Source organism: Apodemus sylvaticus, chromosome 6 (assembly GCF_947179515.1).
Source record: "Apodemus sylvaticus chromosome 6, mApoSyl1.1, whole genome shotgun sequence".
In the NCBI taxonomy this organism is placed as follows: domain Eukaryota; kingdom Metazoa; phylum Chordata; class Mammalia; order Rodentia; family Muridae; genus Apodemus; species Apodemus sylvaticus.
In genome coordinates, this window is record NC_067477.1 from 20,762,492 (window position 1) to 20,775,863 (window position 13,372).

Here is a 13,372-nt window from a genome sequence, read left to right on the forward strand (position 1 = left end):
ACTGTGCTGTAGGGTTGGGGTTCTTGTTCCTTTTCTTTTTCTTTTTGATAGTCTTGCTAGGAACATTATCTACCCCAGTACTTATTTTATAGCCCAGATATATTCAAATCTTCAGCAATCCTCCTGCCTCAGCCCCCTGCCTACTGAGGTTATAGATGTATGCCACCACACATAGCTTTAGTGGATACTGCCAGCCTTCAGTTAAAATTCTGGTCAAGAATTCAGATTTTTTTATACCGTTATCTCTCTAAATAGGGTCAGAGTTTCATTGGCCCCCTCTTGGTTAGTGTTAAAGCCAGGGCCTCTTTTAACGCATATTTATTTCTAAGATTCATTGGCTACTAACCATAGGCTGACTGTGTTATCTTATCTAAAAAGATTGGAGCAATAAATCAAAGCTTTCTTTCAGTCATATTGTAGTGACCACTGCAAAGTTACTGCTGATTCATGGCAACTTAACGCCTAAATCCAGCCATGTTCTAAATTACCTGACTTATCTATGACTCCTAGCAGCATAGTTCCAAGAAAGTTTTGAATGTATAAGTCACTCAGCTTCTGTTTTATTTCATGTCTGATGATCATAAACAGAGTTCTGAGTATTCACTCACATGAAGATAGCAAACTCACTTCCACTGAGAAATTCATTGCTTTAGTTAACATGTGAGAGAAATCCTAATCTTCATGCTATTTGGTACATTATCTACACTTTATGGGTATTATATTTGTTTTTCAAATAACAATCTTATGATTCAGGCAATATGGAAGACTTGAGTTCACTTAATTGAGTACTATTGTTAGGCCATCATTATGCCTTTTAACATTAAGATCTATATAAAGGCCAATAAGCATTTTAAAAATACTTCCTCTAAAACATGGATTATAAATCCATAGGAAGAGATCAACCACCTTAAAGCAAGGCAAACCGCACTACAGGATGAACTGCTCAGACTGCAGTCAGCTGCTCAGTCAGCCCACTCGGGATCTGGCAGCGCACCTGCAGCCAGTGCGCCATCTTCATTCAGCTATGGGGTCAGTCATCAGAGGTCAGCCTTTCATGAAGACGACATGGACTTTGGTGATGTGATCTCATCACAACAAGAAATAAACAGATTATCAAATGAAGTTTTAAGACTTGAATCTGAACTTGGACATTGGCGACATATTGCTCAGGTTGGTAAAATTTTGGATGAATTTGTGAAAACTATGAATTAGTAAAAATGCTGGTACTGTTTAGGGAGAGCATCTGGTACTAGAAATGATTCTGTTTTATTTTTGGCCTTTTCTTTTAAAAAACATAATTCTTGATTAGAAAAATAGAGAAGTTATATTTGTTTTCTAATATAGCATTCAGCTTTTTAAATGATTGTGGTCAGGTCTTCTTTGTCTTTCATCCTTAGTTTTCTCTTCTGTATGATGTGTGAAAAAATTTAGACTTATAGATAGATAAATAGATAGATAAAATTTAGATAGATAGTTTGATAGGTCAGTTATACACTTAAAAAAAAAGTTAGTTATGAACCCAGACTCAAAAAATAAAACTAAATTGAGCCAAAAGTCTGGAGTGTTTGTTTTCTCTGATGGAAGCATAGAGCTTTAAGGTACTGTGTTTGAAAATGTGTTAGGATTTTGTGTGATGTTTTATAAGTTCTAATGATATGTAAAATGAAATTTTGGTCATTAGTATTAAAAACATATTAGTATACTGGTGCTGAAGAGATGGCACAGTGGTTCTTTCCAGGGGACCCGTGCCCACTTGGCAGGTCACTACTCTAACTCTATTTCCAGGGGGATCTGATGCCCTTCTTTGGCCTCTATGGGCACGACATGCATATGATGCACAGATGTGCAGGCACCACACCCATACACATAAAATAAAAATAAATACATCTTTGAAAATATATGTTAAATCGTGTGTTATTTCTTCATGTACTAGAAATTAAGTACTTAAGTACTTGATAGTTTGAGCTGTAAACTTTCGTTCAAGGAACCTTTTTCCTGTATACCAAGCATTTTTTTTTTTTATTGTTGTAGGTTGCTTGTTTGTTTGTTTGTTAGTTTTCCCCTTTCCTTTTGAGACATGCTTTCATTGTGTAGCCTTGGCTGGCCTGGAATTCACTTTGTAAACCAAGCTGGTCTTGAACTCGTAAAGATATATATTTGATATATTAAAAAAAACAAAATATTTACATCTTCTTGTGAATGTCATCAAGTTATGAAAAGAAATCATCTCAATTAAAATTGTTTGCTTACTACGTGTTGGACTTCCTTATGCAATACTTACAACATTAGCTAGGATTGTCTGTGTGTTCATTTTTCTTTCTGGAGCCAGTGTTTTTAAACTTTTTATGTAATCACCTGAAACATTGATAACGGCATGGATTTCCTGTGTGTGTAGACTTCAATTTAATATCTTATTTTAGGGTCTTAGGAACTTCAAAGAGGTACTAGGAAATTGGGATAATCTGAGAATTATATCTTAATTTTTAAAATTTTATTTGTTACTTTGTGTAGAATAAGGAGGGTTTACATGCATGCACGCGTGCACACACACACACACACACACACACACACACACTGAGGGTTGGTAAGAGGGCCATTACAAGGAAGGCAAAGGCTCTGACACCCACCCATTTCCTGTGCTGCCCCTCCCCCATTCCTTCTGTTGTTGAGTCCAGGGTGAACGTGACATCTTCCTTTCTTAGCCCCTCTGCTTAGCTGCCGTTGTTGGTGTGCACCATTGCACCTGCAGGTAGTCGTCTTTGAGCTGGGGAGTTGGGATCTTGCCATTATAGGTTCTTTCTTTCAATCTTAGAACAGCTTTGGTTTAGTAACATGTCATATAATAAATGTTAATTATAGATAAATTAATGGAATAATGGAGAGGGATGATTGATAATTATTGATCAAATACAAAATTACCTCTACATGAGAGAAATGAGTTCTAGTGTTGTCTATTAGGATGATTATGGATCACAGTACTAATGTATATTTCAAAATATCTACAAGAGAGGATTTTGGATACACTCACTACAATAGACATTTGTGATGATTCTAACTACCTGCTTTGAACATTACATAATATGTACATGAATTGAAATATTACAGTGTACCTTACAGATATGTAAAATTACTAGGTATCAATTAAAAATTTAAAGATAATGAACAATATACAAATTTAGAGAATTTAATTTTTTATGTGTGTAGGCAGGCTGTGCATGTGTGTGTGTGTGTGTGTGTGTGTGTGTAGATTTGTGCATGTGAGTACAAGCACATATAAAGGCCACAAACTTCAGATCCCTTGGAACTTGAGGTCACAGGTGGGTGTGGACTGCCTGACAGGGATGCTGAGGATTGGATGACAGCCCCGGAAGAAAAGGCTTTAGTTAAAAAGGCTTTACTGGCGTTAGTATTGGGGACTTTGTATCATCTGGGAAAGCTACTCAATTACCCTCATATTTGTATTTTGGTTAATTGTGAAATATTCTATTTTTCCATCTTAAGGTAAAGAGTTCTTGACTGGTGTCCCTTATTTATTATGTAATAATAAGGACTTTGAAGAGTGTGTGGAGTTCTTAATCAGACTATGACTGGGAAATGTTCCTGTTTTACAAATAATAAACTTTTAATAAAGTTAGTTTGTGATTTTGTTTTTTAAGATGAAGACAGTCAGTGTAATTATTTTTTAATCCTCTCTTTCTAAACTAAGGTGCAGGGAGCACAAAGCTCTGATCAAACTGAAATCTGCAAACTACAAAATATTATTAAGGTAAATCAAACTGTTGATAATGTGCTATGCATCAGTTATCTGTAGATTATAAAGATATAAGCCAAATTAGGACTCTTAGTTATAAATTGATCGGATAAATGATAATACTCAACTGTTCTATTTTTCAACTGTTTTATTCTTTACAATAAAATATATCCAAGAATATTTGGTTTTAAATGTTTCTCAGTAAGTCTGTGTGTTTTTCTGTCTCTCATATTCCCAGTTTTATGACATTTTAAAGGTTTGAGCTTAAGAATATTGACTAGAATGCTAACTTTTACTGTAAGTAACTATTTTACCTTAGTGATAGAATTTTGCTGGGTTTTTTTTTTTTTTTTTTTTTTTTTTTGGTGTTTTTGGATTTGGTTTTTTCGAGACAGGGTCTCTGTATAGCCCTGGCTGTCCTGGAACTCACTCTGTAGACCAGGCTGGCCTTGAACTCAGAAATCTGCCTGCCTCTGCCTTCCAGAGTGCTGGGATTACAGGCGTGAGCCACCACTGCCCGGCTTAGTTTTGTCTTAAAGCTACATTATAAGTGTCAATAAGGACCTGAAGAGATGTTTATTAGCACAGCTCTTGGCAGTTTGTGAGTTCAAAACTACAGAAGGACAACTGAGCAAGAGAACAGCAGCGGAAGGAGAACTGTGTGGGTCGAGTCTGTTAGAGCAAGATGGTTGCTCTCACAGGTTAGATGGCAGAACTAAACAGTACATGCAGCACTCTGACGCCAGGGCTCTGCTGGAAACGTGGACTGTATTCCAAAGGATGAGAACACGACTAGCTGTGCTCATTATCAGATGTTCCTAGGGACCCCACTGCTTTCAAGAGCTAAGACTGGCCAGAAAGCTGGATGTGACTTTATGCACCTGTTAATCTAAGCCCTAGGGAAGCTGTGGCAGGAGGATTGTCACAACCTCAAGGCAAGCTTGGGTTATGTATTGAGTTCCTGACCAACCAGAGCTATGTAACAAGAAAGACCTGGCTCAAAACAACAAAACAAAGGCAGGTTCTTGGCTCTCATGTTGAGGGAATATGTCTGAAAGAAAAGATGTTCTTGGCCACAGGCGTAAGGGATTATTTTACCTGTGTCTTGTTCCATTGTGCTCTTGATGTTCTACTAAAAATAGAATGACTTTTTAAACTCTAAGGAGGCATGGACCCATCAGAATTGTCCTAATTTGGTGACTGTGGTTGAATGCTTTTCAGCTTTAATGTGTTCAGGTAGTTAATTTTAATAATATGAACTTGTAAACACAGTGAAATCAAACACTTTTTTGGATTATTTATTGATCATACATTCTTGAATTGTTTTTTAAGGAACTTAAACAGAGCAGAAGTCAGGAAATTGATGACCATCACCATGAAATGTCGGTACTGCAGAATGCTCATCAACAGAGACTAACAGAGATAAGTCGTCGGCATCGAGAGGAGTTACGTGACTATGAAGATCGAATTGAAGAACTGGAAAATCAGTTACTGCAAGGTTATGAGTTTGCTAATGTCACAAAGTAGATGACATTCTTAAATGACAAACCTTAGACAATTTATAGATCAGAATACTTTTGTAAACTTAGGCCAAATTCCATGAAATAGAAAGTGACTCATTCTGTTCATTGCTAGGTTTGTAGCTGTGCCGTGGCTTTCTGGGTTTGTAGATAATGAAAAGCCCTCAGCACCTACATAAATAACTTACAGTTCATGGATTATTTTGCATTATTTGCTGATGACACTACAGCTAAAAAATAGAGATATTTTCACCTTGTTTCAAACTCAAATATATAGACATTAGTAGTTCAAAAAAAGTATTTGACTTTCTATTTATTTAAAATTATAGTAATTTAACTTCTTAAGTTTTCCAAGTTCTAAACACTCTTAAGTCTATATTGTATATAGCAAGCAATTTACGTTTTGGAATTTGACATTTGATTCCTCTATTCCTCTTTTTTTTTTTTTTTAATGTTTTAGGTGACTCAAGAGTTACGGTTACTGATCACTCAAAAGTATATGAGTTGCAAAACACTATTCAGATCTTACAAATGGAAAAAGTAGAATCTACCAAAAAAATCGAAGACCTGGAGAATAAAATAAAAGAGATACATAAAAGATTGTCTTCTGCAGAACATGACCAAGAAGTCTGGAAAAAAGAACAAGAACGGCTGGAAGTGGAAAAGAGTCGGATGACAGAGCAGTGCGAGCCTGTGAAGCTGGAACACAGTGAAGCCCAGCAGAGTGCTCCGAGGCAGAGTGATGCTGTGTCGGAGGAGGAGACGGTCCTCCCACACAGCGCCTCAGTCGCAGAGGTCCTGAGATTACAGCAGGCTCTGACTGGTATAAAATGTTTGGAACTTACATTGGTGTTTCTTGGCATACTAGGTCTTTTTAGAGACAAGCACTTGAATAATTGCATGGTTTATGGAAATTAAGTTTATGGAAATTATGTAATTAGAGTAGAATTGTGGGGTTTGGATTCAGCACCAAATGCTTGTCTGCTAATAAGGGATAAGGATTAGCAGCATGTCTCTTGGCTTCCCTTATTCCTTTAGGTGTTTATATAGAAGTTAGGTATTCAGAAAGCCAGGTAGATTGCTGAGAAGAAATTGTAGGTATAGCTATTGTTATTCATAGATATTGGTCTGCTTCTGTAATGTAGACAGAACTGAATACTGTCTGTAAATAATCAGAGCCCAGACTCCTCGTTTAGGGAGTGTAGCATTGCATCAGAAACAGTGCGCTGTTGTGCTGTGAGTGTTCTGTAAAGGAAAGGCTTGAGTGATAGGAGCCATGGACAGTCATCTGGGCTCCAGTTTATACTTGGTATGTTAAGTATTAGTACAAAAAACCATTGAGTATTAAAGGGAATAGACAAAGCCTAGAATTCATTCATAGCAGGAAAATAGCAGGAGGGAGTTCCTCAGCTGAAAAGGTGCATTTCATTGTGCATTTTGTCCCCTTTAGTATGAACGCGTTCCTTCCTGCTGGGAAAGTGTCCAGTTCTGTGTGCTTGTGAACACCCCTCTCTGTATCCTACATGCCAGTCTGTCATGAGCGCCTGCCCTGAATGGCCAGATCTTTATATAACATGAGTTTTCAACCTAAAATTAAATTTAAAGTAAGATTATCTTCTCCTCTCCCTTCCTTGCATTCCTTCCCTAGCCTTTGGGAAGCAGAGTTTTAGAAGTCAGCCATGTTCTGGAGTTTGTAGTTCCTTGATTCCTTTCTATGTGATGATATTCAGAACTGCATCGCCAAGGCCCAGGGTTTCTTAGGTGCTTCAGCACTGAGCCGCCAGTTGGGCAGAGGGAGGGCAGTTCACTGGGGGATCTGGAGCCCCAGGTGGCTCTGCTCATTTTTAAGTGTATTTTCTTTCCATATTGACTGAGCCCTTTGAGTTTGGTTAACAGTAGAGCCACTCTCCTAGTCCTTCCTTCTTTTCCCATTTCTATAACCATGAAATTACTTCAGTCAGGAAATAATTCTTTGTTGAGTAAACTTACAGGTCCCTTAATGGAGTAAGCAGAAAAATGGTTAAGAACAAGAGAGTTGGGGCCTGAGAGGTGGTTCAGTTGTTCCAAGTGCTTGCTGAACAACCATGTGGCTTTGGATCCGTCTTCCAAATATTAACCTGAGCATCCTGTGTGAACCTATAACCTGAGCTTCGAGGGAATGGAAACAGGAGGATTGCTGGCTACCACCCTGGCCTAGAAACAGGCGTCCAGGTGCAGGAAGAGACCCTGACTTAAAAGACTACCAATAGGTGAAGAGTGACAGAGGAGGGAACACAAAACACCCTCTCTTGGCCTGTGAACAAGCACACAGCTACACTCACACATGCAAATCAGTCTTTAAAAAATAAGAAGGTTGGGTTAGGTAATAGATTATCTTCCTTGTAGGGATGGAGTAGTCATGTGGGCTCTGTGAGTTACTATCATCTGCAGACTTTCCTCTTGAACAGCATCTGTAGCCATGTGAGTGTTAGAAAAGTATCGGCTGTTTATTCTCTGGTGTCTGTTATTCTTCAGTTCATCTTTTTCTTTCTGTTCTGTAGCTAGAATACATTTTTAGAAATGCAAACCAGTTAGTCCCCTACTTTATAATACTTTATGGGAACTTGAAGATGAAGCCTGAGCTTTGTTAGCTGACCATGATGCATCTGGTCTGGTCTGTATTTACTTCCTCAGTTTATTCCCATTGCCCGGCTTTGTAACTTCTGCAGTAATGGATGCTGTGGTTTCTTCAGCCAGTATTGTCTTGGTTCTTTCTCCATAGTATTTGCTGCATTGTCTGGACAGGGTCCCTAGTTTTCCTTTGGCTAACTAACACTACATTGACCCAGTGGAGGTCTCACCTGCAAAGTGGAGGAGGAGGGGGAGGAGGGAGGAGGCCCTGCACTGCCTCTCGCAGGGCCCCTCTGCTCAGGAGAAGGAGGAGGAGGAGGAGGAGGGGAGGAGGAGGAGGAGGAGGAGGAGGAGGAGGAGGAGGAGGAGGAGGAGGAGGAGAAGGGAGGAGGAGGCCCTGCGCTGCCTCTTGCAGGGCCCCTCTGTTCAGGAGAAGGAGGAGGAGGAGGAGGAAGAGGAGAAGGAGGGAGGAGGAGGCCCTGCACTGCCTCTCCCCGGCCCCTCTGTTCCTACCCGGGCAGGACTAGGTGCTTGCCCTTTGCCCTCATAGTGGTCGTGCTTGCCACCTCGCACTGTAGGCAATCATTGTTTACTTGCTTCTACCACAATTCTGTTCCGAAGTGTAAGCTGATAGAGAGCAAGAAGTGAGGTTTTCCCTCTGTCTGACACTGGCGCTGGCACAGTACTCAGTTGTCTTGGAATGAGTGGTGATGAGCTGCTTCAGCTGCTGTCTGTCTGTCTGTCTCTGGGTTCCTCTTCCTGAACCTTTGTCTCTGTGGATCTCTGTGTGGTACATTATTACTGAATCACTTTATTTATGGCGATTGCATAATTACACGGTTATGGTATACATTTTTATTTATTTCTTTTGAAGGTTTTATTTTTTTGGTTGGTTGGTTTTTTGTTTGTTTTGTTTTAAATAACAATTGTAGACTTTATACTATTCAAACTAATGGGTTGTATTTTGGAACATAATTGATACTGTTTTTATCAGAACAGTAAATTAATGCCTCATCCAGAGCACAGTGATAATGCTTACATTTTCCTAAAGCATTGGATTTTCGCATGATTTTAAGCTTATAACTTACTTGTTACAGTCATAATAGAAATAGGAAATGGCAGAAGTTTTTTTTTTTTATTTCAAACTATCAACCTGCTTGCTAGTTGTATCTATAAATATACTTCGTTTACTGCACCTCTGAGTTTAATGTGGGAGGCAATTATTCAAATATTCTAAGTAATGTCGGGTTCGTTCATTGTTTTTACAGATGCTGAAAATGAAATAATGAGACTAAGTAGTGTAAACAAGGTAACTTCTTGTTATGGGAGAAAGTGCGGTGTTGTTTTACTGAGAGTTTTGATTCATTGTGTTTATCTTTTGTTTTCTCATAAATTCATGTTAATTTATCCTAGGAATTTTAGTAACTTTGTGCTTATTTATTAGTAGCAAATGTTTGCGTTATAAATTGGTATATTTGCTATGTAATTGGTATTATACCAATTATAAAAGGTATATTGTTGCAGAGGGATTTGACAGTGTAGATAGTAACCAGATACTTTATCAGATGTTCCATAGAAAATTCAAAGGGTTTTTTATTTTATGTTTGTGTTTCAGTGTGCGTTCACGCGCGCGCGCGCACACACACACACACACACACCTCTACCTACACACACACACACACCTACCTACACACACACCTACCTACACACACACACACCTAACTACACACACACACACACATACACCTACCTACACACACACACACACCTACCCACACACACACCTACCTACACACACAGCTACCCACACACACACACACACACACACACACCTACCTACACACACACACACACCTACCTACACACACACACACACACACCTACCTACACACACACCTACCTACACACACACACACACACACACCTAACTACACACACACACACCTACCTACACACACACACACACACACACCTACCTACACACACATACACCTACCTACACACACACACACACACCTACCCACACACACACCTACCTACACACACACCTACCCACACACACACACACCTACCTACACACACACACACCTACCTACATACACGCACACCTACCTACACACACACATACACCTACCTACACACACACACACACCTACCTACACACACACACACCTACCTACACACACACACCTACCCACACACACACACACACACACACACCTACCTACCTACCTACACACACACACACATACCTACCTACACACACACACCTACCTACACACACACACACACACACCTACCTACATACACACACCTACCTACACACACACACACACACCTACCTACACACACACACACCTACCTACACACACACACACACACACACACATCTACACACACACACCTACCTACACACACACACACCTACCTACACACACACACACACACCTACCTACACACACACACACCTACCTACACACACTCACACCTACCTACACACACACACACCTACCTACACACACACACCTACCTACACACACACACCTACCTACACACACACACACCTACACACACCTACACACACACACACACAAAACCTACCTACCTACCTACCTACCTACCTTTAGAGGCTCCTTTCCTTCCAACTTCACATGGGTTCCTGCTAACAAACGTGATTGCCAGGCTGGCACAGCACGTGTCTTTACTTGCTGAGTCATCCCCAGCCCCTGTTTATTAGTTCAGATTACTTTGTAAACACACATTGGCTTGTTTTTGCTTTTTTTGTTGTTTTGTTTTATTTATTTTTATTTTTCAAGACAGGATTTTACTATGTAGTGTTTGCTATCCTAAAACTGTAGGACAGGCTGTAGACAAGGATGGCCCAAAGTCATAGAGATCTGCTTGCCTGGGGTCCCCTGAGTGCTGGGATCAAAGGTGTGTGCCATTACTGCCTGGGTTTTTCTTTTTTAATATAATATTCTATAAGAATGACTAAAATGATGGACTGATTCTAAACTGTCCAACTGAATTATTTTAATCTTTAGATGCTATTAGAGGTACACTGAGTAGAACTGCACAATTATATAACAAGATTGCTTTCTTATAAATTGAAAATTTTATTATCTGAAAATACTACTTTAACATTTTCATAGGATACTAATCTTGCTGAAGACAATCAGAAACTTCAAATGTGTGTCCAAACGTTAGAAAAAGAGAAGTCTTTATTGAGTCAAGAAAAGGTAGGTGCTGTCAAAGTGGGGTGGAGTTAAAGGCGTTTGACAAAGTCACCGCCAAGGGGCACTCAGTTTCTAGGACAGTGGAATGTTTAGTGACAGAGTCCTCAGAGCCAGCCTGAGCTCACTGATATGCTTGCCAAGCCAGGTTGGAGTAGCTGGGCAAGGTTCAGAGTGTGAGAGGCTGGCCATAGTGGATGTGCAAACAGGAGCCAGTAGGCGCACAGAGGTGAGCGGAAGAGAATGGTTCCTGATGGAGGCCCTACAGCAGCACCTACGTAGGTAGGAGAGCCAGCAGGTAGGTAGGAATATGAATCTTGTTGAGCAGTAAAGAAGGGTAGTTTTGCTGTTAGAAATGGAGTCTTTTTTTTGTATATATTAGTAGCCAAGACGGAATAGAGTGCTACGATTCACTGTTTGGTAGGGAGAAGCATTATGTTTGTGTCTCTGGGAATTAATTTTTTATTAATGACAAATACTGTGATAGAGGCAGCTAGAAATTGAGTTAAAGACTAGAATTTGAACTCATTTTAAATTGTGAATTCCTTAAAGTAATATGTACTTATGGGTGAATGTATTCAGTAATACATGCTGAAAACTTATGCCCTCGTTACATGGCCTCTTTCCCGGAGACAGTCTGTGTTAAAAATTCCTAGAATACTGTTCCCGGATATATCATTACATGCCTGGCTTTGCATATATATCTTTAAAAAATACCAGTGTCACCATGCTATATATACTGTTTTATATCCCTAAACATTTTAGTTTCAGTTTCTTTTCACATCAGTTTATAGGCAGTGCTCTCAGACACATGATAGGCCTTTCAATTCTAAGTTGTTTGTTTACAGCCCTGGACATGGTGAGAGGTCTTTTCTGCCATCCCTTCTGTCAGTGGAATGGCAGCAGGGACTCACTGTCACTCTCTAGTGCTGTGTATGTGCATCTTCTGGGTTTGTTCCCACCGAGTCCTGCTCTTTACCTAACTGGCTCAAGTATACATAGAGGTTGTAGAGTTCTTCACGTGTGCTGGAGGGCGGAGGGCTTTCTTTCTTTCTTTCTTTCTTTCTTTCTTTCTTTCTTTCCTTCCTTCCTTCCTTCCTTCCTTCCTTCCTTCCTTCCTTCCTTCCTTCCTTCTTTCTTTCTTTCTTTCTTTCTTTCTTTCTTTCTTTCTTTCTTTCTTTTTTCTTTTTCTTTTCTTTTTTTTCTTTTTGGTTTTTCGAGACAGGGTTTCTCTGCGTAGCCCTGGCTGTCCTGGAACTTACTCTGTAGACCAGGCTGGCCTCAAACTCAGAAAGCTGCCTGCCTCTGCCTCTCAAGTGCTGGGATTAAAGGCGTGCGCCACCACTTCCCAGCCTGCTGACTTTTCTTATATTTTCAATTTTCTGAAAACTGTTTCTCCTTCCTTGTGATGTTAGAGTATTCATTGTGTTTTTATCCACTTTGTAATGCCAGATGTATCTGTGCTTTTCTGATCAACCTGAAAAAAAATTATTTGTGGTTCTTCTAAGTGGACAAATAACTTTAGGAAGATTTAAGAAAATATGTTCTTCCTTTTCTTTCTTTTATTCTTTCTTTTATTCTTTCTTCCTTTTTTACAATTTACATATTTTTGTTCTATGTGTATGGGTGTTTTGCCTGCATGTAGTTTGTGTACCACACACATGTTTGGTGCCTATTGAAGGCCAGAGAGATCAGATGCCTTGAGACTGCAGTTACAGGCTGTTGTGGTATAGGACCAAGCCTGAGTCCTCTGTGTGAGTGAGGCCCTTACCTGCTGGGCTGTCCCCTGTCATCTTCCTTTTGTTACTGATTATCTCACTCTGTATTCTAGACCGTCCTGTCCTGTTATTCCCTGTCTAGCCCAGGCTAGTCTCAAATTTATAGCAGTTCCCTTGCCTAGCCCCATAAGTACTGGGGTGACACGCATTAGCCCCCACATCTGGCTCAGAATTATAGTTTGGAAGGAAATGAGAAAGGTAATGAACATACTCTCATACAGTGTTATAGACCTCTTTTGCATGAAATTATTAGGTTTTAAAGGAAATTGAGATTATTTCTTTCAAAGTAGATCCCAGAAAAGTCCAATTTAAGATAGTATTATATTGGTACAAAATTTATAACAGATGTAATTGTGGGAAAATAATGTTGACTCATAGACAACTGTCTAATGTTTTAGGTTTTCAAGAAAAATCATATTACATAGTAGACTATTAATGCATGTGTAAGTGTGTGTTTGGTAATATTGGGTTTGTGAGAGG

General features: G+C 39.5%; 1 protein-coding gene across 3 annotated transcripts in view; it reads left to right on the plus strand.

The window, feature by feature from the left end:
* Trip11 (thyroid hormone receptor interactor 11) overlaps positions 1-13,372 on the plus strand; it is a 73,376-nt gene that overhangs the window by 11,882 nt on the left and 48,122 nt on the right. For all 3 annotated transcript variants that reach the window (XM_052185228.1, XM_052185230.1, XM_052185229.1), the window contains exons 4-9: positions 892-1,170; positions 3,707-3,766; positions 5,084-5,249; positions 5,732-6,094; positions 9,150-9,190; positions 11,034-11,120. In XM_052185228.1, coding sequence (XP_052041188.1) covers positions 892-1,170; positions 3,707-3,766; positions 5,084-5,249; positions 5,732-6,094; positions 9,150-9,190; positions 11,034-11,120 — 996 coding nt within the window. The remainder of the gene's footprint in view (positions 1-891; positions 1,171-3,706; positions 3,767-5,083; positions 5,250-5,731; positions 6,095-9,149; positions 9,191-11,033; positions 11,121-13,372) is intronic.